Genomic DNA, 26,994 nt, shown 5'->3' on the forward strand with positions numbered 1-26,994 from the left:
AGTCAACAACTCTTTCTTCACTTCTTCCAGTCTGACTTAATTTTAATGAGACCAATATTAGAGTTTATTTCATACTGTTGAAGGTTAGCAAAGTCCAATAAAGAGAAGTTGTTTTTCATCCTTTAGAAAATTCATCCCAGTGGCAGGAAACTTTCAATTAGCTTTGTAGAAAAACTTGTCAATAAATTGACATGAAATCAAGTGTGTGAATCCTTCCATTCATGCTCTAGATCACGCCTTTAAAAATGAAATGTTCTGTAAACACACAATAGTAGATCTGCCAACAACTTTCAAATATTTGCATTTATTTCAATTTTTTGAGAGGCAGGTAATAAAGTAAGATTAAATACCTTATTTTTATTTCATAACTTCAAAGGGAGCATGGTCTAGTGGATGAAGTATAGGACTAGGTACCCCCAAAGTCTGGGGTTTTCATTTCATTTCTGAAATTTACTTGGTCTATGACCCTTACTCATTTGAGCAGTAATCCCAGTGATTTCAATCTGATCCTTGATCTTCCTCTGTCTTACTTCCCCTATCTTTATAGCAGAGATAATAGCATATAAATATTCACCTCACAAGGGCACTGAGATATTAATTAGTTAATGGCCTTAATGCACCCCCTTGCTGACCCAGGGGAATACAATTTTCATTCCCTATGCCTATTGGAATAGAAGTACCGGAGTGTAGATTCATAATGGGAAGGGCAACCACTTCATAAATTCTAAGTATTATTACTAATTATTATTATAGAAAATCAATCTTTGGACAATTACATTTTGATTTTCTGAAATTTACTTTGTTGGAAGTCTTTGTGTTCAATTCTGAGAGACTTGGGACTTGAATTATATTTGAAATCTCTGAATCTTTGGGGCAGTACTGTAACAATTAAGAAGCTAACCCCTTAAATTAGCCTTTGGGCAATATTTTCTCATGGTAGCACAAGTCATGTTAAAGCTAAAGCTCTAGCTATATTTCTACAACCTTAACATAACAAAATTTTTAATAGGATTTATTTGCTAAAGCAAGGCAACCCTGTGAACCAGACAGTGAAACCCTATCTAGAAGACTGTTCTAATAGCTGTTTGTTACTCCCTTCTGATAAAAGACGATACAAAACTATTCTGATGCTTTCCTCTGGGAATCCAGAACTGTAAGCCACTGTGTTATCTCTGTGCTTCAGCTAATGAGAGTTTTGCTGGGTCTTAAACTGTGAGTCAGCTCCCTACCACACCAGTCTGTCTGCTGCACCAGCAAAATCCTCAAGACGCTGCCAGTCTCAACCTTGCCTCACAGGTAACAGTCACTGAATCCTATTCCCAAGGTCCCCAGAGACATCTTGCTGAAGTGTCCAGCCACTCTCACTGGGCACTCACAGAAATTATTGAGTTTGCTGCTACCAGAGAGACAGTGCACACACCAGTCTGCTGGGTTACCTGAAGACTCACTCTTTACTGCAATATAACAGCACTGGGATGGTTTACAGTAAAATTAAGAATAAGTTTATGAATAAAGAACAGAAATGTAAGTGATACTAAGCAAAAGAAAGAGACAGGTATGGTTACAAACAAAACAACAATAATACACTTTCAAGTGTCTAACATGTAATTCTAGCAAGCTATGTCTTTGTCTACACAGCCTTTTTGCTTACATCAAGCTAATAGCATCTCCAGCAAGTCCTGGTAGAGGATCCAATCTTAATGGAGGCAGAGGGTCCTGTCCCCTTTGTTCCCTAATTGATGGATAACTAGAATATCTTTTGCTCCCTTTTTATTTCCAAAAGTCCATTGTTTATACCTCAAGAGCCAGAAAGACCTGCTGGGGGTGCAAACTCTGTCTCCTGGTGTCCTAACTAAGCTGCTGTTTGTTATTTTGATGGCTTTGTTTACAATATATGTAAATATACTTTAATTGTCTTCTGCCTGTAATCAAGCCAGTCAGACAGGTAAATCCACATTCCTTTGTCTAAGGCAGGCTTGATTTATTCACTGTGTCCAAAACAGATTTTAAGAACATATTTTCAGCACACTTACATAACTCTTTATACACAACCCATATATACAGCATGCAAAGATATCCCTGACCAGCGTGTTGCCAGTTTACTTGAGACCTTACAAGTTACCTTTTTGATACATATTACTTGTGTTGGGTGTAGTGAATGTATCAGGCCTGATATGAGTTAAAATATTGTGGGCCCTCTGGCAGTTAGCTTTGAGGGGCGGTTAGGGTCACAACTAGCAACAAACCCAATAGTCTTCAATGTAAAAAATTAGTCCAGACTGAGCCCCAATCTTGCATACACCAATCCATATGCTTAATTTTATGCAAGGGGTAATCTCATGAACTAATCATGTATGTAACACTAAGCACATAAGTGGTAAAGGATCAGGGCTTCAGTCATTTATTCTGATTTTAATATACAATCTTCTACAATGCTCCACTAACTGAATATAGGCAGAAGAAATTAACAGAAAAATCTATGTATATTACAATATTTGTATTTCGAACTGGAGCCATTCTTATTAAACTGAGTACACAACTTGCAATAAGTTCTTAAACAAAGACATAAGGTTGAGATATGAAATATCTGCTTTCCAAATTTCAAGACTGTAGTATTTTTAAAAGTACACAGATTCAAATGTTACTAATTTTATAAAATAGTTTTGACACATTTCATCAGACTGTAAAACTTGAAAGGCTAAATAAACCTAAACTGTAGCTTCGCTTCACTTTCTATAAGTGTGTAATATTGGAAATATTGATTTATTTATTTTTGCAGGTTGGACATATTAAAAACTGGAAAAAAAGAGATACTGTCATCTTTAAATCTGTTCAAGTGCAATAGCAACAAAAATCAAACAAGTGCTGTTGTGGATCACAGTTACCATAGCAATATATTTCCATAGTCACTTGGAGATTCATTTATATTAATAGCAGCTTTATTTAACAGAGTACAAAAGTCACCATTGCACTAATGTGGTTTATTATATTAAGACTTTTACAATTTATAGTAAGATGAGTAAAACTTTTTATTTAAGAGAAGGCCTAGTTCCACAGCTGGGGCACATTCTAGTAAATAACACAGGGCTAGACTGAGCTCCTCATTCAGGAGAGTGGTTACTATGGGAGTAGCCCATTGAAGTCAATAGGAACTTGCATAAACAAATGTTCCCCAGGGAAAGCAAGAGCACCACAATCTTGCTCATATTTTTTGTTGACCACATACATTTCTGTATACAGTACATATGGAATAAAGTTATTTTAACAGGCCATTTTATAATTAAATAAAATAAAATGCACTGAAAGTAGTAATAACTTTAGATAAGGAAGATGTCTTTCAAGCGTTTCTGAAAGCTTCCATCTGCAGAAAAATGTTTTCTAAGTATTTGTTGTCTAATGTGAAATGTTAGTAACACCCATACAACCTATTATTTCTAATGTTCCAAAAACAAATCCTCTTTCTTTCAAACAAAAGTTAAGGTTGCTAAGTGACAACTATGTACTTACTTCTCACAGTCTACAAAACCCCAGCACTTCAAAGCAAGGAAATAACTAGTTAAGGACATAAATCTCACACAGCCCTCATAATAAACAAACACATTGGCCTGGGTCATCGCCAACATCTCAGAAGAGGGGGTCAGCAGAAGAGGGGGTCAGCTGCCTCAATGGCACTGTTTTCTCTTCTCTGGATCCCATGAAGGCCTTTCCCTAGGCCGGGGGTTTTCATTGACCAAAAGAGTGGAGACTGGGTGAGCTGTGGAAAGATGTGAGCAAGAGCAGGGTGAACACACAATATCCCTCCTCTGGCCCAATGGAACTTATTTGGAAATGATAATACAGTCTGAACCATGGACCCAAACGCTCTCCTCCTGGTCGTCCCAGGACCAGCCATGGGCAGGGAATGTCCATTGTCTCCACTAACTCCACACTGATGAAGTGCCAGCAGAGGGGAGGTAGTGCTGGAGCCAGAGCTTGTGCCCTTAACCGATCAATTTGGTGAGCTACAAAAAGAGGATTGGTGCAGAAATCTCTGATCCTTTTCCTCACTCCTGTGGATGACCTGGCCCTTTATTCTTTTCAAGGATAAAGAAAGCGCAAGAGTCTTAGAACCCAGTTCTGAAACCCTCATTCATGATCAGTAGCACTTAGCTCACACAAATCATGCCACAGACTTCAACATGACCAAAAGCTGCAGAACCAGAACCTTAATTCTGATCCATCAATAATTGTATTTTATTCTTTTAATATATTATTTTGGTTTTTTTGGTTTTGATATTTAAACGTTTTCTTTTGAGAGATACTAGTAAGCAGGAGATATCAGATAATATATTTATCATATAACAATAGACATTTTTGGTAAAGTACTTGTAATTTCTGTTTCTTGAGAAAAATATTGTACAGGTATATGCAATTTAACAGGAAAAGTGCATATTGTTATTGTTTTAGGCTAATAATCTGTGCTTGTGGACTGGCATTTAAAGCTGATCTATGTGTGTCATGTATACATCTGTCATTTGTGTTTCTTTATCAGAAAGTTTTTGTGTTATGTTTTTACTGTGAGATTTAATTTAAGTTAAGACAGTTGTCTAGTGATGCCAGTGCCCCGCCCTACCATTGTGGTAGAAATTCCACAAATTTTGTTACTGAGGTAGGGTGTGAAAAACATGATTATAAATCATGCCAAGGAGGGGGGGGAGGGTGGAGAGATTACCATCTAACAATGCTCCAGAGCAAACATGCCCAACAATCTTACAACAGGGCCTACACATTTTCCTACCAACCACACAAAAACAGGGCCCTGGCCTGCACCTGAAAAGGAATCACTGCAGAGTATAGACCCTATCAACAGGCAAGAAGGTCCATCTGCATGAATCCCTGTGCAAGAACTGGAGCCCAGGAAAACCCACAAAGGATTCAATCTAACTTCCATTTAAGTTGAAAAAAATCCTCCTGTTGATTTCAATGGGAGTTTGATATGTCCCTTAGTTCTTTAATGCCATCTGGAAACAACAGAACTGGATAACTTTCAGCAACCAATAATGTCCTAAGAAAATGGCAATCAATGGAAAATAAAATCTGCAGCTTGGTAAGTGAGTGGTGGGTATGGAGATAAAGTAAAAGACTCCAAACTCACACAGTAGACAATGATATATTTAAAGAGGCATTATCAAGTGCCATAAAATAGGTTTGTAGAACTAAATGTAGAAAATCACAGACAAAAGTGTAAGAATTGCTGGCATTGAAACAAAAGACCCTGCAGATTTTATGAAAAAATTATTGCATAATGTTTTGAAGATGAAGGAGAAGAAACTATTTTCACTGAAAAATATTACAGAATTCCCACCAGAAACTAATTAAACAGATCTAATCCAACAACATAATTAAATTAATGGAGATATTCTATCTCCTAGAACTGAAAGGGACCTTGAAAGGTCATCAAGTCCAGCCTCCTGCCTTCACTAGCAGGACCATGTACTGATTTTGCCCTAGATCCCTAAGTGGCCCCCTCAAGGATTAAACTCACAACCCTGGGTTTAGCAGTCCAATGCTCAAACCACTGAGATATTCATTCAGACTTTATTGGCATTGAAAGAAAAAAAATCTACATGCAACCTGAATAAAGAGAGACATTGTCTTTTAAGGAGGGGGAAAATGTTCCTTAAACTAAGCTTGAGGATGCAAGGAAAAAGAAAGGAGAACTTAAAAATGCTTTAGCAGATTTTGCTATCCAAGTAGCAGTGTTATATCCAGCAAAGTTATGTATCCTACATAAAAATAAAGCACATTTGCTGCGATGCTGGTTCAGCAAAACAACTTCTAACAAAAATCATCTCTATTCAAAATGCATGATACTCAGACAGCAATTAAGAGTAAAAAATGTTTTGAGGAATCGTGCCAAACTGCTATGATCAAAATGCTATTGTGGCAGTAATGCTATGCTATGCTGCTTCACATACAGTATGTTGACTGCATAAAATTCAATCAAAATAGGGAATAAATTATTATTTAAGGAAAAGAGGAACGTTGCCTCCTGTTTGCTCTGTCTTTTCATTTGTCCTACAGCCAGGGATGTAATTACATGAAAATTAAAACATCAAGCCAACATAACTGTACATTGGCAAAAGAGATGCATCTCTTGATTCACCCATCTCCCAAATGTGGCTGCACACAGAAAGCATTTTGGGTGGCACTTCCAGGGCCACATGCTAAATTCACTACACAATATGATAAGTTAAAAACCATGGCAGAATAAGTCCCAGACTTGTTGTGGGTGGAAGGGAGCACAGACGCTATGCGGCATGCTCTCAGACAACAGGAAGGGTCCACCACTTGCATTCTATGCATACGGGAGAGGTCTATGGTGAAGACGCCAGGATGTAGAAAGGAGAAGAACCTGGGAACAATTGCTCTTTTTGGCACGTTTCTCAATTAGAAATTTGCACACAAGTTACTAGTGAAGTATCAGTAAATCCCTCTTAAGGGGTGGGTGGGTGGGTGTGAGAGAGAGAGAGAGCCCCTAGGAGAGGGAGTGTGTGTGTGTGTGTGTGTGTGTGTGTGTGTGTGTGTGTGTGTGTGTGTGAGAGAGAGAGAGAGAGAGAGGGGGGGGGGGGATTGGGTCTCCGGACTCATGTCTCCCAGTATCTGTATGGATCTTGGAATATCTGACAATTTGGGGAGCTGCCCATTCTGCACAACACAAAGACCATCCCTGTAATAGAAGAAACTGGAGTATATGGACTCTAGCTGTATATTAAAAAGCTTCTTATTCTGTCATAATTCTTTTCAAATTTTCAGTCTGTAACTGTAAAATATGAAAACTGCACTGAAAAACTATTTTCCATGATGATGGTTGGTGTGATCTAGGTCATTTTAATCATGTTTTATGTCTAAATACATTTTGGAATAATTTTAAAATTAACTTATAATGTACCCTTTCATTCTTTTCTTTCCTTTTTCTTTCTGTTATACAAAGTTCACTAACATGAGTTTGAAAAGATACATAAATAAATTTGAGCATTAAAAAAATCCCATATATTATATATGATCAAATCTGGGTCTCTGAAAACTAGCACAGAAAGTGCTTCTTTACATTTGCATGCAGTGGACCACATTTTAGGCCAGATTCCAATATCATTACTCACACTGAGTACAAGTGCTGCTTTCTATGGGACTACTTGCGGAGCAAGATATTATTCAAAGTAAATACGTTTGGCACAATATGTTTTTTTCGTATGAGAGAATGAATTTCCTGGAGCAACTCCTCTCCCAACCCTATTTCCAGTTCCCAGTGCTGTATTTGGTTCTCAAAATATTTAATTCTGAAGACCACAAGGAAAAGCTCCATGGCCCATATTTGAAAACCACTTCTACAAGAAATACTAGTAAACTGAGTTGCTAACTTTCACAATAAGCCAAAAATCAAGCTAATCCCATTCAAAACAAGGCCAAAACAAGCCAATCCCTAAGAACCCCAAAACTCTATGTGACTAGATCCCACCGGGGTGCAGTCTGAGACTGTAGGGGGCACCCCTGACTCTCTCCCCTCCCCTTGCCCCTGCTTGATGGGAGCCAATAAAAAAAAAGACGCAACAAGCTACAAGCCAAAAACTAGCCAACAAGCAAGTCACAAGCCAATTAAGCCAAAAACAAGCCCAATGTCTGCGTTTTTTTCCACAGTTTTGGCATGTCTGCTAGGAAATGCCTAATTGAAGGTAATCCCTACATATTATCTGACTAAAAATATATAAAAGTGTTCCTTGAGATGAAGAATTATAGGACAATTTTTCAAAACAGAAATCATCTGAAGCTCTCTTTATCTTGCACTATTGCTGTCACTCTCAACCATTAAAATGAATAGCTTCAGATCTGCTCTAGAAGACAGGTTGTGAATAAAGTGAGTTTTTCACTAAGCAGTGAGTTAAAGGAGATGTCTTGTGGAAGAAATGAAGATGAAATCTCAGAACAGTTTGAGGTAAGAACTAAATTTCAGCAGGACTGTATTTTGCCATTTAACTTTTGCCATTCTACAATTTATATTAATGTTAATTATTTATATATGCCAGTATTGTGGCAGGTCAACTAACTTGTCAATATAACTTGTTCAGACATTATTATGAACACAAAACAGACATTACTAAACCAGTAGGTTGGTCTACAATTGAGGGGGGATTAGATATGAAGATGATTTTTTCCTTCTTGATATATCAGTTACAGTTTATCACATTGTGCATTTTATTGTAGGTGGGCTTTGGTATCATACTAATGAAAACTGACATGCCTGGAAAGAAGCAACAACATGAGCAACAGATCAAACTGTCCTTTGTACCTGTTCCTAATAAAGGAAGTAATCACAGAGGCAAAACTGACTGAGAGGAATTATAACTAATTCTGCAGAACCAGACACAAAAAACACCAGAGTGAACTACAGTTAGGATCTATAACTCCTTAGTAGGCTGAAAGTGCCAGCAGACACACTAAGATCATAGAAATAAATTAAGATCATAAAAAGATCAAGATACTACATAGGCTCCTTGAAATTATTCTTCATGAATAATATTAAGACATCAGAGAAAAAGGAAAAGAGCTGATCCTCGAGCTTGTCTGCCCTTCGATGAAAATCAAGGTAACGGAAACTGTGGAATTTTGGAGAACTATCCCTATAATGGTAGGTAACACAAATATTTCATTGGAAAAAATGAACCTCCAGAGGACACTGAAGTAATGAAGGACACTGAAGTGAATTTTTTTTTTTGCTGAAAAAGCATTATGTTCTGTTATTAGAAGACACTGTACATTTACTAGATTCCTCCAATTAAGGACTTGGCTTAAAAAATGAAAAGATTTCTAAAGGCTTATTGAATGGAGAAAATATACCCTGCTTTATTTACAAAGAACATTAAGGCACTGTGCCTGATTTTCCACTGTAGTTATTTATCCCTGTCTAAAGTGAGTACGAAATGGGAGTAAAACACATTACTAAATAACAATGGTATCGTTTTACACTAACTTTGCACAGGTGTAAATGAATCCATAAAGTGCAAGGCAGTGGAGAATCAGGCACCTTGATTGTGACTTAAATTCCTCCTGTTCTTTTTGAGTAGAAGCTGATGCATTATTCATCAGAATGCCCTAAACTATTTATTTTGACCTAAAACATATATTCATATACTTCAATTCCTGAAACTATATTTAGTAACTGCTGAGCATCAGTGTCCACTAAAAGTGTCCTGAATGCAGAAAGGGTTCTGAAATATACCTTCTATAGCTTATGGTCTATGATTCTGTTAGCAAGACAAGACCATGAATGAGCTATGTCTGCTAAGAATTTAGGGTCAGATCCTGCACTGTGCCTGTCAGAAGGCACAGTGCAGGAGAAGAAGATCAGATTGGACTGTATGCTCAGCTTCATTCACACCTCTGGGATTCAGGCTGGTCTAGGGCCGAGTGCGGTCCCTGGAATGGCTCCCCACAGCCACCCAAAATAGCAGCAACACAACTTCCAAGCACATTCAACACTCCCTCTCTCACCTTTGATAAGCCCCTACTGATTTCACCCACTCCCTGACATTCTCCAAACTAGAGACTTTGTGTGTATTGGTGTGGGGCCACCTGTGCTGGACCTACACAGCTCCTTGAAGTGGTTATGGCAGCTGTATGGCCTCTTTAAAGCAGCTGAATCACTGTAAAGTGTCTGCAATTGGATCCTTAGATACAGAGATGCTTGTTTTCTTTGCATCAAGAGAAGCTATTCTAAAATTTGTGCATCCTGGGTACTGATTTGATTTCTTATCAAGGACAGACAAATCTTGGAGCCAAAGCCCCTCTTATAACTCAATCAGATTAAGGGGAAATCTAGTAGTAAAACAGTCCAGTGATGCTTAAGCTTGTGATTTTCCTGAGATCTGGTAAGTGGCCCTTTCTGAAAAGGCTGAGAATATAAAACTTTCACCTATCTTGGAGGTAAGTTCCTAAACAACATGCCTCCTGTCTATCTCAGAGCTTGTAAGAACTGTGAAATTTAGAGTGAGTTGTGCAGCCAGCAAAAATGCAAGTAATAAAATAACTTCTACCATAACTTGCTCATAATGTTAGGGAAAGATATGAACTTGCTGCCCAGCTAGTGCAGAATGGAGAGGCCGGTGTAGCTGGCCTGTAACAGTGATCTCCAGGCACTTGCACTCTACTGTTGTTCTCTGTGTTTTCATTTCAGCCACTAAAGTTTTTGATGAAATGTAATGTCAAACACAATGAAATCGTCCTAGAAAAAGTACTGTAGAGAGTATGTCTTAAACTTAGTCAGAACAGAACAAGCAACATAAAAATGATAGTGCTCTGGGGTTATCTAATGCACTAGGGCAGGATTTTACAGGTGAGGAAGTAAAACTAATGTTCCTTGTGAGTGAATTTGAGGATACAGAAAGCCATCTTTTCTATGCATCAGAAGCACTTAAATTAAAATCTGACATGACTAGATTAAAATAATGTTCACTTACATCATGATAAATAAAAGCACAATCCACTTAAAGTAATGAAACTTCACTACACTTGTTTTCAATATAAGCATTGAAGTAACTAACATTTGTGTTTTATATGGACAAAGAGGACAGAAATCCCACAATTTATGAACTGCAATTGTTTTTGTTTTGTTTTCCCATTCAATTAAAATGGAAATATCAGTGGGTACTGCCGTGGGACTGTGAAATATACAGTATCTATGGAAAAGGCTCTGGTCAATTTTTGTTTAGGTTACACTCTAGTGAAAAATAATTTTCATTCCTAAATTTCTTGAGGATGGACAGACAGTCCCAGTTTTTAATGTATTTCCACACTTTTTACAAAGTCTGATAATAAAATAATAATAATAATAATGACTTTTTTTAAAAAAAGATTCCATGCATTGAGTCAATAGCTAGGGCTCTAATTTGAGAAGTACTGTATTGGATTTCAAAAAAACGTGAAAAATCCTGATCTGTCTGCTCATTTCCCTAGGATTGGAATGATCACTTGTAGAGTTGCATTTGGCCTTTCTTTTTAAGGGATTGTTCTGAGTTTAAGTTGTTCTGTGTTTGCAGAATATTATGTTAGTCCAGAAACACCTTCCAGATGTGGAGGCATCAGATCATTACACAAATATCACAATGTCATAATGCGCTTTCTTTGAGGACAACGTTTAAAAGTACCAAAAGCCTCCTTTGATCACTGGCACACCCTTCATAGTACAACCTGAAAAACAAGGAACTGCATTAAATTTCAGGAACTGCATTAAGTGCAGGTGCAGACAAGTTTGCAAATCACATCCAGCAGGAACTGCTTTTGAGTTTTTAGTTTATTAAAGTGGGGATTTAATTAGTTTTTAGATTAAACAGGATAAGAAGTTAGCAAAAAAACATTTTAAGAACAACCTCCTATCCCAGTACTTTGGAGTATCATGAAAACATTCAAGAATAGCTGTAAGGTATTTTGAGCAGGGACCATCCTTACTTGTTTTGTACAGTAAATCCCACAATGGGTGATAGGCCTACACGTGCCACTGAAGTATAAATAATAATAATTTAAACTTCATTTTTGAAGTGTTCTCCACAGAAGCTCTCATATCTTGAGGAAACTCTTCTTCAGGCAAGAGTTGCATCTCTCCAGCTGCTCTGAATTTGAAATGAATAACTTTCAAATAACCTAATTCTTCAAAAGTTGCAACCTATATTTCTTCCTCTCCCACTCCTCAATTTCATTTAGCTCAACAATTCCCTACTCGGGTGCTCTCCATCCTTTACATCCTCTTTGCAACTCTGCCTCAGTTTTCTCTTCATTTATTTAATCTGCAGAAGGAAAACAGTAATATCCTCCTTTCGGTACCTGTCTCCTTCCCTGTCCCCACAAAGTAATGAATTTGTAAGTCTGTGAAGCCAACTTATTGTCATATTGGATAACAAGAGACCCTCCCTCTCGTTTTTGTGAGGGACAAGAACAAAAGCCTGTGATGTACAAACCAATCCAAAACATTAGCAATTTTTGAATGACTCATAAATAATAAGAACAGATTTGCTAATTTATTTAGAGGCAGTTTGTTTATGGATTATCAATGCAATATTTCTAAAAAGCATTATGTCTTCACTAGAAAAGCTTATTAGTCAAACTATTTAAAGGTTTCTTTTAAATCATATTTTCTTCAAATAAAAATAACATTAATTTTATGCCTGTTTCCCTGCAATTGTGCAAAGAAAATTGCAAAAGAAGACTTATAAGGGCAACAAATGTAGAAAATAAATGTTGACAATTTAATAAACGCATGTATATATTTGGACATTTTAGTGATTTAATAAATAAGACAAAGTATACATATTCTTAGACAAAAAGATTCTGCCAACACCTGAAGAAGGAATTTGTTTGGCTCCAAAGCTTGCAGGCTGTAGCCACAAGCAAATGAAGTAAGTTAATGTAGTAGGATTCATTATTTCTCAAGTTTCAACATGACTCCAAATATTTTGTTTAAAATAAACTCTCATTACAGTGTATAATCTAGTTACATTAAAATAATGGAATATATTATTTTCCACAAAGTGGTTCACAGAATAAAGCCTATTGATTGGACTGATTCTGACCTTTAACTGTAGGCTTTGACAAAACATATTGGAGTGAGAAGTGGCCATTCCTGGAGTGCATCAAGAAATGCAAGCTTACTCTCCTCATTCTATAAAGTTACAATTTTTCAGTATGCTCTGGAAGCTGTTGTTACATATATAAATGTCAAAAGAGAATTTAAAGTTTATGCTAATGAAAAAATAATACAATTATATTTATGGCATACTAGAGTTCTCAGGTCTTTAAAATTGGAAATGGGAAAGCCTAACAGTGTTCACTTTGCAGTTCTTCTCTGTTACTCTCCCACCACTCCATCTTACATTTGAGAGGATGAAATGGACATTAAATAAGTGTTTTCTAATGTGGGAAAATAATGTAGCTCTTAAGAAAACTGAGATAGCTAGAGAGGAAGAACGGTCTTCTTTGGGCTTCCTAGAATCTTTTCCTCCTATATTCTGTGCCACTTTCATAGTGATACTTTACTGGGATGACATCTGTGGCACCTATGAACTGACAGTCCAGAGTTTTTGAAGGCAGTCCTGATGATGGTGTGAGAAAGTCTCCATATGCTTGAATTTCAGGTGGCAATTCTGAGGATAGGTAAGTTTGTGGACCACTTTTGTTATAGGCTCTTTGGTCCAGATTTAGGTCTGGTGATTTAATGCAAGGTGAATTAAATGAATGCCAGGGCATAAAACTGTGTGTGTGAGGGTTAAAACATGAAGAAACAGAGGTATTGTCAGGACACCAAGAAACTTCTCTCTTCCCCTCCCAGTATGGACTGGAGTTTGGAGTAGAGCAGGAAATCTTTTCCATGGGCAGAGCCCAATAAAGTGATCTGTGCAGTTGTGTCTACTGTGGCAGAGACTTGTAGCCTGTGCTAGCGTATGAGCTGTGCTGGACATGACTTCAGTACATCATAGCCAGCTACTCCATGCCCATATGCCAGTGAAAGAGAGACATCAGGCACTTACTGGGAAACATCTCTGTTGGGCTTCAGTGCACAGCAGCCAGGCTGTTGGGAGTGTTACAGACACGCTTGGGCTTACTAGCACATATGAGTTCCAGTGGACACAGCTCCAGTATGCAATGGCAGGGACAATGTATGTGCTAGGGTGACCAGATGTCCCGATTTTAGGGTCTTTTTCTTATACAGGCTCCTATTACCCTCCACCTCCTGTCCCAATTTTTCACACTTGCTGTCTGGTCACCCTAGTATGTGCACAAGGAGACACACCATGCATTGAGTGACAGGCTTGACTCCTGTCAGGCATGAATTTGGTGTGCAACAGCCAACTCGTGTGTGTTCGCGCGCATGACATCAGCCACACAGTGGCAGGTGTGAGCTATGCTAGCGACGTTAGCAATACACACTTGCCCTGTGCAGAACGTGGCGTTAATGTGCAATAGCCAGGAGAGTGTCTGGACACGGCTGAACGGGGCTAGAGTCGGGCTGCAACAACCAGGCACCCCGCGTGCGCGAGACAAAGACACACACCGACCCGAGTCACTGGCGGGCACATGCGAGCCCAGCCGGCCAGCTCCGCGCCGGGGACGGACGGGCAGCAGCAGCAGCACGTCCAGCGAGGTGTTTGCTCCCTCGGGCCTCAGTGCAGGGGCAGCCGCGCCCGGGACCGGCACCTTCCCACGGGGCCCTGCTGCCAGGCGGGCAGGGGCCCAGCCCAACATGGTGGCTCACACTGCGCCCCGTCCGCCCCGAGCCGGTGCAGCCAGCGGCCCGGCACAGGGGCCCCCGCGCTGCTGCTTCTGAATCGCTTTGCGATGGGGGATGACGCTCCCGCCCCTCCCCACCTGCCCGGCTCCGCCTCAGCGCGCGCCTGCTCCGGCTCCACGCCCCCCTCTCCCTCGCGCGCGCGCGCCGGCCCCGCCTCTTTTCCAGGGGTAGGTGAGCGCGCGCTCCCCCACCGCGGCAGAGCCTGTGCGCGTGAGGCTCCACCCCTCGTGTGGGAGGGGGGCGCGCTTGCGCTCCGCCCCGCGCGCGCGCGCGGCGGTGGCGTGGCTCCTCCCCGGGGCGGGGCGGTCCGGGCCGGCGGGCTCGCGGCACCGCCCCCTCCCCCCTGCCGGCCCCCTCAGTAACTTGGCTGCCTTTTATCGGGCGAGCCGCGCGGCGGAGAGTTTGCTGGGGCCGGAGCTGCGGCGCGAGCGCGGAGCGGCGGGGAGGGGGGCCCCGGTCCGGGACGATGCTGCGGCTGGTGTCGCTGAAGTTGGGGCGGCTGTACCGCTACGTGAAGCTGGCGGTGCTGGGCAGCCTGGCGGCGGCGCTGGTACTGAACACGCACTCGCTGCTGGCCTCGTTGCAGCGCAACGAGCTCTCGGAGCGGCGCTTCCTGCAGCTCAATAAGTGCCCGGCCTGCTGGGGCACCAGCTGGTGCCGCAAGTTCCTCAACGGGCAGCTGCGGCTGGAGAGCTGGGGCCGCCTGCGCCTGCTCGACTTTCTCAATGTCAAAAACGTCTACTTCGCGCGCTACGGCGAGCCCCGCGAGGGCAGCCGCCGCGTTGTGCTCAAGCGCCTGGGCTCGGCGCAGGAGCTCGCCGACATCGACACCAAGATCTGCCGCCGCGCCACCGGCAGGGGCCGCTGCGACCTGCTGCAGGCCCTGCACGCCACCGAGTTCGCCAGCATCAACGGCGACGTGCGGCTGCTCACCCCCGAGGTGGTGGAGGGCTGGTCGGACCTGGTGCACTGCCCCTCGCAGCGCCTGCTCGACCGCCTGGTCCGCCGCTACGCCGAGACCAAGGACTCGGGCAGCTTCCTGCTCCGCAACCTCAAGGACTCGGAGCGCATGCAGCTGCTCATCACGCTGGCCTTCAACCCGGAGCCGCTGGTGCTGCAGGTAACGCCCCTCCCCCTCCGCGCAGGTACCGCGCCCCACCCTAACTGCCCTCCCTCGCCCACGCGCAGCACTCCGGGGAGGGGGTGGGTGCGGTACTAATCTCCTCCCGCTGGCCCAGCCTAGTGACAAAGGTCGGTGCCAGCCTAGTCGTCCTGCTTTCCTTGGTGCTGCAGGAGCGTGTCCCGTCTCCTGCCCCGCCTGCCCCTTGCCCAGCCCTGCTGCCAGGCAAGTGCCCATCCACCCAAGCGCTGGCCCTGGCCGAGCATCGTCTGCGCCCCCTTTGTGGTCACGTTGCCAGCAGCGCCTTGGGTGGCTGCTTTGCGGTGGCAGGAGAGTAGAGCCGTGCGTGGCTTGAGCAGGGCAGATGGTGCAAACCCTCCTGGGAAACGTAGTCAAGGGAAGGCGCTAACACCACGCTTCATCTTCCCCAAACGCTCTCCCGAACAGCGAGCTGCGTTCCAAAAACTGCCTTGAAACGCCGGGGAAGGAGTCTGCTCTGCCCTTGCTGAGCGACACTGGGCAGGGGTTGTGTTGGCTGTTTGGTTTGTTTTCTCATTTAGCTCTTTCCCCGACTATTCCCCAAAAGGGAATCTCCGCTTTAGCACCCCTCCCCCTTATTTTGTAATTGCTCTTTAGTGGCGGGGAAACATGGAGATTTCATTCTCTTTTTCACTGCCCCGCCTCCTATGGAAAGCTTTCTTCTATTCTGTGGCGATCATCTGAGAGGGTGAAGAGAACCAGCTACTCTGCAGGTAGCAGACTTGGCCTCACTGTTGTCTACGTTTAAAAAAAAAAAAAAAAAAAGGCGGGTAGTGGTATATTTATCCCTTTGTCTTGTTAGTAGATGGCTTTAATCCCATGCCCATATCACGTTAATAATTTGAGAAGTCCTTAAACTTTTGTCAGACGAATGCTTTAGCTGATCAGTTTCTTGGGATCAGGTTTAGTATAAATGATTGGGACATCTGTTCCTTTTTCATAAACTCTCTCATTGTTAGAGTCCATCTCAGTGTTTTGTTAGGCTTTTAACTCTTCACATAAGTACATCAAGCTCTTTTGTTACTGTTTGAAGTAAAACTTACATTTATTGCAATATATGACTATTTCTATCTCAACCAATCAGTGAGATAAAGCCTGATGGTAAAGCAGCACTCTAAATGACAGCTCTTTTTAGCTGTTCTGTGCTTTAATTATATCTAAATAAGAACAGTTTTACATGCTTTCTCAACTTGGCTGACAAGAATGTACACTGTCTGTTTTGAGAAACTTTTTGATTTTGATCAGACTTTAGATGCAAATTTGTGGAAAATTAATAATTTCTTGTTTGTGATATGAGTTATTTTGTCTTGCATAAATACTACTTAAACTGAACAGTTGCTGCCCCTTGTTTACATTAAGCTATCAACACTATTGAGAAAATTCTAAGTATGCACTTAGAAAGTTACCGGAATTGAATTTTGGTCGAGTCATTTTTTTCTAACCATTTTTGTCTTTTACTGTCCTTTGGTTTCACCTAATTAATGCTTAAAGGTGGAATTTTGTAAGTGTGTTTTAATACAGTAAACACATTATCATAGAATTACTGTAATAAACCTCTGGCATATTGCTAGATATTTCGCCAAGAAGCATCCAGTTGATTGTCAAATAGCCAGTGCTGTGGAGATTGTCTTTAACTTCCAGTAAATGTATCTCCTGACTAATTTCTAGAATGCTCACTTAAGAAAAGATGCATGCATTTTAATTTATTTAGAGGTATCATGAACTTGAAATGTAGTTACTTTTTTTAATGGCTTATTTTTTTTGGACCACCCGTTCAGTCCACCTGGTGATGTCTCTGATTTTACAATTGACTTTTATTATATTTAAGATGAGTTTTCCCTTCCTCTTTCCTGTGGGGAAACACCTACACAGAGGGGAGCACACTGACGACATAATGAAATGCATTAGACAGAGTGTTGTCAAATGCATCCAGCAAATAGACTTAAAAATTAAATAACTTTTTCCTCTGGCCTTTCAATTATAGTGTAAATTGTAACAGTAGTGTTAAAAATTGGGCAGAAGTTGATTATTTTTAGTTGGTGTCCATTTTTAACATATGGCTTTTGCTGTGAATGTAGATTGTAGTATACCAAGCCTACTTCTAAATGTTTTTGCAAATGTAAATAAAGGTTCAGTGTGAGTCTTAGTTTTGAAAGTTACCACTACAAAGAAATGTGATACTTACACCACTTAGTATGGCTTTAAATGCTTCCTTACACATTCCTATCACATTCCCATCAAATAATTTATTTTGAGTTTGCAAATTTTAGGAAAGGTGAAGTAACTTTCTGCATGACTGAACCAATTAGACTTAAATGTATCAGCATTTTAAGGGCAGTAATTCTGGAAAATGATTGCAGATCAAGTTTAAAATAATGAAATATGTCAACACTTATGCATAGGTAGCCACACTAAAAATAGTAACTTGAGATTTCTGGATAAGTTCTGTATTGGAGGTTTTTATAAATTATGTGGCCTGTTAATCATGGGATACTCTGTCATGTGGATTTTTACAAGAGTGAATAGGGTAGGCATAGATTTAGTAAGATTTTTTTTCCCCCCTCCCAGTTGCCTGGATTTTACTCTAAAGGAAACAAGCTTTCAGATTTTGATTACTTTATAGTGCTAGAATTCAGTAACTTGTACAATTCTATAACTTTGTTTTTGCTTTTAAAAGCAACTTTCCAGAGAGAAACTGTCATGAGGACAGAAACCAGTGACTGTGGAATAATGTGAAAACAAATCTTTCCCTATGTCCTGTTGATCCTATTTACTGATGACAACTTGACCTTTTCTGTGAATTAGATACTAATATGTATGTGTTGTAACTGAATTTTCTCTTTCGAATTATGACCAGAGGATGGATGGAGATGGTAACTTAGCTAGTTGAATTCATGTGTTTTACCCAGTATTACATAGACAAATTTAACCATGTGGAATATTAAAGTTACAGTGTCAGTACGTGTCTAAGGAATTAAACATGACATGCTGCCCACAAAAAGCACACATTGCCTTTAATTTAGCATACATTGTTGGCCATCTCTTTAACTTGATCTGAGAAGAGAAAAAATAATTCTGTTTTGTGGAGGATTTTGATATTTGAAACAGTTTTGTTATCATTTGGAACACCCTCCCTGCCCCCCAACATTTCCAAATTGTTTCTGAAAGGGAATGGAGTACTGGCTCTGGGAAATCCATCTGGCAGACAGCTGTGGAGCTGCCGACTTTTGGAACCTCGGGCTGCTGAAGAGCTGGAACTCAGAGCTTAAAAGCCACTACTTGCAAGGCTTCCAGCTCCCCCCCCCCATCATACCACCTGGTAAGGTGCGTAGGAAATGGGATTCTGGGAGCTGGGATTTGAGGGCAGCCTGCCTGGTGAGCTGTTGGGAGCTTAGGAGCTGGGGCTCCCAGGGCTTCCAGATTTTCAGCTTCAGGTCAGTCTGTCAATTTGCTGGCTGGCAAGATGCTTCCATTGGAACTCTACCTGTGTTCGATCACAGCTTTGTCAAAATTGAACTGTCTCTGCAAAATGTTTCAAATTCTATGAATTGGCATTCTCCATCAGAAAACATTCTGTTTAGAGTAATTCTGTCCAGTTTTAGTTTCAGCAGTATTGAAAGTTCATAATATTAGATCTTTTGGAGATCTTGTTGAAGTTGGATGCTCTTTCAAATCATAAAAAAGAAGCTACGTCATTTTAAGGGAAAACTCTAACTTGGAACGTAACAAATGTGTTTACGTTAACTTTTTTGAATTAACTAGACTTCACATCTAGCTTTCACTTCACTCTTTTCAATTTTGATAAGTGCAGTTATCAGAAGAATATTAACTGGGGAAAAATATAGATAAGAATTTCTGTTTTCTCTATCATGAAACTTGTACTGTGACAGCAGCATGTAGGAGATCCTTCTTACTTTGTAAGAAGTAAAGTTGTGCTGCTCTCAGATGTGTTGAAAGGTTTGGAGGTTTTTATTTTATAAAGCTAAAATATTCAGTACTTATTTTGATTGCAATGGGTAAGGAAGGAGTGGGAATTGGAGATTTGTTCTAAGAATTTTCTCTTTTTGGAGGATTCCCCGGTTGTAAATAAAAACTTTGAAGTGATTAACAATAGTAATCAATATTAGCCGTTTGTTGCCAGACAGTACAAAGGAAGACTCTACCAAATGGTGTTCTGTGGGCTATCCCCTGACAAACTGTCTCTGCTTAATTTTAATATGCACAGAAAGCATATTCCATCTTCAGGTGGAGGAAATGCTTTCAGTCTCAGATCTGTGCCTTACTGATCTGCGCTTTTTCATTAACTTATAGCTGTAACTATATATAAACGTTTAGGCACTGAACTTAGGTTTATAATGGAAAAGGTGACTTTAATCATCTACTAAATCTAGTGACTTAGGGATTATAAAACTTTTTATCAGAGATTGGAAGCTTAGCTGGAAGCCTATTTGGCATATGGATCACTCCTAAAGTGGCAGTGCTTATGAAATGCATACTGTCACAATTGACTGACAGCTTTTGCTTTAGTGAGTTTGAAGGTTCTACTTTACCCTTCAGTTAAGCATGGTACACTTCTGTACAAGTCATAGAAGTTAAGGAAACACCACTTACGTAATTTAATTATTGAGGTCTAGTGTGAAAATACTAATGTTTTTTGCAGTAGCAGGATTTTACTTCATCCTTATTAGTACATCTTAAACAAGCTTTTATAGACTGACTCTATTTTTGATTCACTAATTCATGCTAATCTTTATAGTACAACAAATTGCAGGACATCTGCATATGATTTGGTACAGTTTCACATCTCTTCTGAGTACCAAAACAGTGTTACCAGCTTCACTGACTCTTCCATAATATGTTCTGTGTTTAAACAATAAGAAAGGATTTATCTGGTTAGAAGTTGCATGTTTCATCCACTTATGTGGCAGGTTGAGGAAGAAATTTTAGACCCTCAAAATATAAATTTTATTGATAACACTTCCATAAATATTTTTTACATCTCCAACTAAAAAATTTTTACTTGTCTATTTTGCTTAAAAACAAAGCAGCCCCTGCTTGAAATACATAGGCAAGCATTTTAATAAATTAAATCCTAGTTTATAGCTGAAACTGGTATTTTAACATACATTTTATATAAATATTAATTTCTTTCCGGTCTAAGACTAGGATTGTAAATTGAGTTTCATTTCTATGTGGCAACAAAAACAATTCTAGTTATTGCTACACAGTTTTTAGTGACAGGTGTTTGTTTAGTGCAACCTTTTATCTACAAACAGCTACATAGTGATATGAAACACTGAACTCATTTTCAAAAATTGATGGGCTGCTTTTTTTTACCTGTATGAATATCTGCACTCTACCTCTACACAATTAAATCTTTTTTTTAAATTACTTTAGTCAGTATGGCAAAAGAATTTTGACTTAATCGGTTTGCTAGCAGACATTTTGGTTGTCTAACTGGAAAACTTGTGGCTTTCTCAGTTTTAGGCTATAGTCTAAAACTGGCAGGTAAACTAAGGCTATGTCTACAATATCTCCTATTTCGGCAACTTACATCGCTCAGGGGTATGAATATTCCATCTCCCTGAGCGATGTAAGTTATGCTCACATAAGCACTCATTTGCATAGCACTATGTCGCTGAGAGAGCTTCTTCCACCAACATAGCTTATGCCACTTATGGGAGTGTTTTCTATGCCATGTGGAGAGCTCTCTCCTGTTGGCATAAAGTGTCTTTTAACATATGCACTGCAGTGGTGCAGTGCTGTAATGGTGCAGCTGTACTGGTACAGCTGTGCCTCTGCAGCTATGTAAGTGTAGACATGCCCTACAATAAAAAATGTTGCTGCCGTGAGTGTCTAAAGGCATTCATTTGTATTTTGCTTGTTCTGAACAAATACTAAGATTGCTAGTTTTTTATTTTAATAGTTTTTAGTGTCAGTCTTATTGGTCTCTCTCTTTTTTTGTTTAGTTTAGTCTTAGCCTTAATATAAATTAAAATGATACTGTTAAAACCAGATAAGACTGAGTCAGAACAGAGGGTATCTAACTTGTTTCAAACTCAAATGAAAATTGATTCCAAAATATTATGGGTGGTAATTGTCAGGCTTGCAATCTAGAGCTGATCAGTGCTGTCTGTTAAATCCTCAATATGGATCTCATCCACATACCCTTACAATGTAGAGCTTCTTGCAGAATGGGAGCATATCACTATATCCATGGAACTTTGTCCTAGGCACCCTATCAAATGGTTGTGTGGAGTAGATATATTTTAGTGGAGAGCAAATAACCTGAGGGAGAGTCTCTGCTTGGGCCATTCATTCATACCTGCATCAAGTGATTTAATGTGCTTTGTTGCATATGTGGTGGGGGAGGGGTGGGAGGCTTATTTGGGCAGGCTTGTGGGGAAAAAGTCACTATCAGTTTTTGTTTTTGTTGTTTTTTTATAAAAAGTACTATCTTGAAAGGCTAGTGATGGTTAAAGCTTTGTTAAACAGGCATGCACACTTATGTGTGGAATTGATGTTTTTGGATTGGAGTGGATGTTTTTGTGCCAATCATTGATATATGCACTCCTTTTCTGCCTCATCTAGTAACTCTGTAAAGTGGTTCAAGAGACTATCCATTTTTACACTGCTATATAGGCAGAATTCAAGCATGGAAGCTAAGTGAGTGGAGATTGGTGAATCTGGCCTTTATTTCTTCTGTGACAGCTTCAAACACATACATCTACCTCTAAAGGCCCCAAAACATGTACCACTGAGTTTAACTTCTGTAAGAATAACTTTCAGACATAAGGATCAGGATTGTTTTTCATTGCTCCCAGTTTCATCCATGGTATTTTCTAGCTTTTGCAAAATTTGAAATGAGATCTTCTCCTTGAAAAGCAAGAGACTTCGTCCACAGATTTGCTTTTCTTGATATCCTTAAGAACCTTGGATTCTAGTGGCCCCCGACTTATCGGTAGTTTCTGTAGTATATGGCTTCTCTACGCTGTTTTTGTACCAGTGAAATTACACCAACGTAGCTGCCTCATTGCAAGCGACAAATGCTCCTAGGTCAGTGCAACACTGTGCTGCCTCCTACGTAGGGTTTATGGCAAAGTTGCAATGGGGTACTTGATTTCTGTTCCTGAAGGGGATGGACAAAACCGCACTGTATTGTAGATTACAGTTGGGTGAGGTAAATTTACATGAAATAAGTAACTACATCTTTTCTGGACTAACAAGTGTTCTTTTTATAAGGTAAATAAATACTATATTTTTGATAGTCTCTTCTTTTTTAAAATAGTGCTTGAAAGTGGGTTTCCCACTGCTATTAAGAAATGTGATTAGGAACATCTAAATTGTTAGGTGGAATGTCTTAGATGTCAGCAGGAATAATGGAAATGAGTTGTTCCAACAGGTTAAGTGATTCACATCTTTTTTTTTTTTTTTTTTTTTTTTGTCGACTGTTACATATATCTTCGCTCATAGAGTGAGAATTTCTTTACAGGTGGAAAAATACTAATATATTCTCTTACGCTATATATTGCCTTAATCCTAATTTTTGTCAGTGAATCTGTATTAAAAATGAACCTGTTAAACAGCTGATTAAACGCTTTTCTCTGGTCTGCTATCGTGACTGAGTGTAAAATGTGTGCTAGCAAGTATCTCAAAGTTGCACACTTTATAACCAAGTAGCTGTTTTTGAGCTGTGGGCAGAAGAGCTTTTTAGAATCATGCTAAACCTATTTTGTTTAGCTGCAGATCTGACAGTAAGTTTGCTTTCAAACAAATATAAATATTTAATTATATAGGTGTACCTAATACTAATAATTCAAGCATTTGGTTCAGAACTGTGCTATTTATAGTTCAGTAGTTAAAGATTTTAGCAACCTTTTTATTTAGCTTTTGTTTCTAACAGTAGCTAAACATGTGCAGTGGAAATTCTGTTTTATGATTTGTATGCATTTTTTGACTTTTAAAACAATACAAAGTGAGATTTGTTTTCTTGTTGTAGCAGACATAATGATTTCTTTATGCAAATATTTTCAAAAGGTAATGAAGTACCAAAAGTTACACCTCTGCTTAAAAAGAGGACAAATCGTCACTTCAGTTAACAATTCTTGTAAAAAATCACAGTGAATCTAAAACTGCTGAATATGACACTCGTACATATTTTTTTTAAAATACCCTTCTTGTGCTACTGATTTGGGTAATGAAGTGTAGATGTGGCTATTACATGCCAGTTGGAAAGGAGCCAGAAGCAGAGAGCTTGTTTGTACATGTGCAGATGTTGGCAGGAGTCCCTCTACTCTTGTCAGAAGATGGTTTTGTTGCCACAAAGATATAAATATATCTGTTTTACAATATGATGTGTGGTTATGTTTGGAAGATTCACTTTTTAAATACAGCAAGCCAGTACTAGAATCTCTTGCATGAGGCACTGATCATGCTGAACCTCATAGTAAGTATATGTAGGGTTTGAAGACCAGTTTGATGCTATGGCTAAGAGAACTAAAGTGATCCTTGGATGTATAAGCAGGGGAATCTAGAATAGGAGTAGGGAGGAGGTATTGCCTCTGTACGTATATGGTATTAGTAAAACCATAATTAGAATTCTGTGTCTGCTTTTCTTTAGAAATAATTGAGTATGGGGCTGAACTCATGGCTAAAGTGGGAACACTCTTAGAACCTTTTCAATGATTACACAATGATCAAATGTCTTGTACTTAATGAAAATCTATTAAAATCAGTTAAATTGTGTAAATTAGAATTGAACACAAACTGCTAAAATTTCTTTTTTTGTTAAATATGAGTAAATTCAGGTTAAGAACAGTGTCTGCAGTAGAGTGCAGATCCAGATGCATTAGAGTGGGACTGGAGAAATTTTACCATGTGTGTATACAATCCAAATGTTGACTGTAAAAGATTACGGGTGGACTGGCTTAGCAGTGAGATTCAGGGGAAACCTCTTAGTAAATAGCACAGGGCCAGCCCCCTGCTTCTGTTATCTGAGCTACTGGGAAAGTGAGAGTGTCCCAAGGTTCTTACATATGCTGACCTAGGACTAAGCTATTGGCTCTTTTATGGCCATCTGTGGTAGGTATACTATGAATTTGTAGCTCCACGATCCCCACAGCTGCTGGAAGGGAGAAGGCACTGTCTCCCCTCTTTGAGAGCCTCCTGGCTGCTGCCGTGTTGAGGTATCCCTTGCGTTAATCTTCCCCTGACTCTTTTTCGGTATGGTTGAGGTGGAGAGGGAGGAGGAGCAGGGCCTGTCCTGTGAATAATTAGCGCCACCTTGCTGCTGCAACAGCAGACTGATTCTTGGTATTTACTGTGATCCAGAGTTAAAGCAGCAATGACATTGGCCAGAGACTTGTTAACTTCATTTTCCTGGTGTTTAGCAAAACCAGGAACGGCAACAAATGCTAAAATGTCTATAAAATCAAGAAGACAGCACTGCATTGGTTTACACTTCCTTCACATTTAGGAAGGCTACCTTCCCAATCATAAGTCCAGAACCTAAAAGGGCTTAAATTTTGCAGGCATCAATGTCTTAAACCCTATAATCCAGCAATTCGCTTGCCATCAATTAGTGGGTGATTGGATTTCTCAAGCCCTGAATCAATATAACTGGCCCTTTCACACAAGTAGAATCTTAATTTTGCCCTGTAATGTCATGAAATAATAATATATAGTGTTGCATCTGTATAGTCAAAAGTGCTTTTATAAAGGATGTAGGTATCCTATCCAAATTTTATAAATGAGGATATAGAAGCACAGTAAATTACCTAAGGTTACGTAGCAGGCCATTGGCAGAGTCAAGTTTCCAGAGTCCTAGTCCAGTGCTGTTTGCAGTAAGCCACCCTTCCTACCTAACAGCTATGGCTGCCCTTCAAAGAAATCCAAACATGATACAGTATGGAAATACAGCTAAGACACCCAGGCAACTTTAACTTTACCTTGTAGTGATGCTGTGTAGCGATAATGATTATGTTTAAGACACTCCAGTGTTTGTAGTCCTGGATTAGAGGAAACTGGTAGTTTGTTTTTTTTATTTTATTATTTTTTTAACCATTTAAAATAGATGTATTCTTAGTCTTTACTTCATTTCAACATAGATGTTTTTGTTTGGGAATTTCCTTAGGTTTTTTAACTATTAAATTTAGAACACTAATCAAGAAACCCAGAGAATATGCAACTATGCAATATTTTTTTCATGATTTGAAGATACTATATCAACCATATATTTTTTTAATTGTAAGAATAAATTCACCAGTACACCAAAGCAGCCAGATTACACCAGCCAGCCAAGCTGTCTTTGCTGCTGCTTTGCACTGCAAACCAGTTCAAGCACACTTGTGAAATTAACCCTTAATTTTTAATTATTGGCTTGGCGGACTATTAGTGAGACATGGGCTCTGTCAAGTGGGGTTCAGACAGACTTCTGAATCCTAGTGTAGAGGTAGAATGGTGCCTAGTTGTTAGTGTGCTTTCAGTCTTATAATGGCACCACTTAAGAGTTACCTGAGCCTATCTGTAACCTGTGTAATAGCAGTTATATACAATAGATAACTTAATTATTTGATTTTTGTCAAATGTAGCCAGTAGACAAGAGATTTCAAACTATATGGAAAGTTTGAAGAGGTCTGTGGTGTTCTGTTCAGGACAAAGAAAAAATTGAAGATTTCTAAATTTCTTAAAGAACCCAGGCTTTAATTTTAATTTAAACTAATGGATTTACTTGTAATTTCATAGAAAACCTATTCTTTACTCAAAATTAGTCCTGTAAGGTTTTTTGGGAGGGGGCGGGGGGAGGATATTCTGATCTTATAGAAGGGAAACAAAGGTTGAATCCCTGTTTAAGTGGTCCATGACTCGGGCTTCTAGACACTATGGTAATATAAATATTGATGATGATAATATGGCATGTAGTCTTAATTGAGTCAAGATTAGAGTCTCCATAAGGATTTTTAGATCCTTATGGAATAGTAAACAAAAACTATTTATTGACAGTTCTGGTTGCATCAGGATGCACCCTATCCACCCAGAACCTAAAATCATGGAAATAAGTGAAGTTGTGCATTCCTTTCCACATACATATTGACTACAGGGCTGTCAGTAACACACTCCAATACTCCATAAGGCTTCCCTCTCTAACAGATACCAAAAAGGAACATGTATCCTCGCTGCATCAAACTTGTACTCAAAACATGAAATTTGAACAGTGATCTCATGCTTTGATATCGGCATATCTCTCATATTCAAGTTGAGTTAATTTAGGGAACATATATTACTTTTTGGCATGCATTTGGAGGTGGAAGTGAAAACATTATGGAGTATGTGTGTGCCTGTAATGCTATTGATAACAATATGAAGCTGAAAAAAATGCCTAAGTCTTTCCTCTTAATTTTAATATTTCCATGCTTTTCAGGCATTGGGTGGATAGGGTTCATCCTGGTGCAACCGTCACTAAAACTTATCTTTATTTGATAATTTCTGAGGTTTTTATTTTTATTTTGTTTTCATGGACTTC

The 26,994-nt window shown here is 39.5% G+C and overlaps 1 protein-coding gene across 2 annotated transcripts in view; it reads left to right on the forward strand.

Moving 5' to 3' along the window:
- Window positions 1-14,766: 14,766 nt before the first annotated feature.
- Window positions 14,767-26,994, forward strand: part of DIPK2A (divergent protein kinase domain 2A) — a 29,205-nt gene continuing 16,977 nt past the window's right edge. Inside the window, exon 1 of one of the 2 annotated variants that reach the window (XM_045029150.1) lies at window positions 14,767-15,434. In XM_045029150.1, coding sequence (XP_044885085.1) covers window positions 14,781-15,434 — 654 coding nt within the window. In that variant the 5' untranslated portion in view covers window positions 14,767-14,780. Of the gene's footprint in view, window positions 15,435-16,058; window positions 16,187-26,994 lie in introns of those variants that run through there. The other variant, XM_045029151.1, reaches the window with a different exon arrangement.

This window comes from Mauremys mutica, chromosome 9 (genome assembly GCF_020497125.1).
Source record: "Mauremys mutica isolate MM-2020 ecotype Southern chromosome 9, ASM2049712v1, whole genome shotgun sequence".
Lineage (NCBI taxonomy): Eukaryota > Metazoa > Chordata > Testudines > Geoemydidae > Mauremys > Mauremys mutica.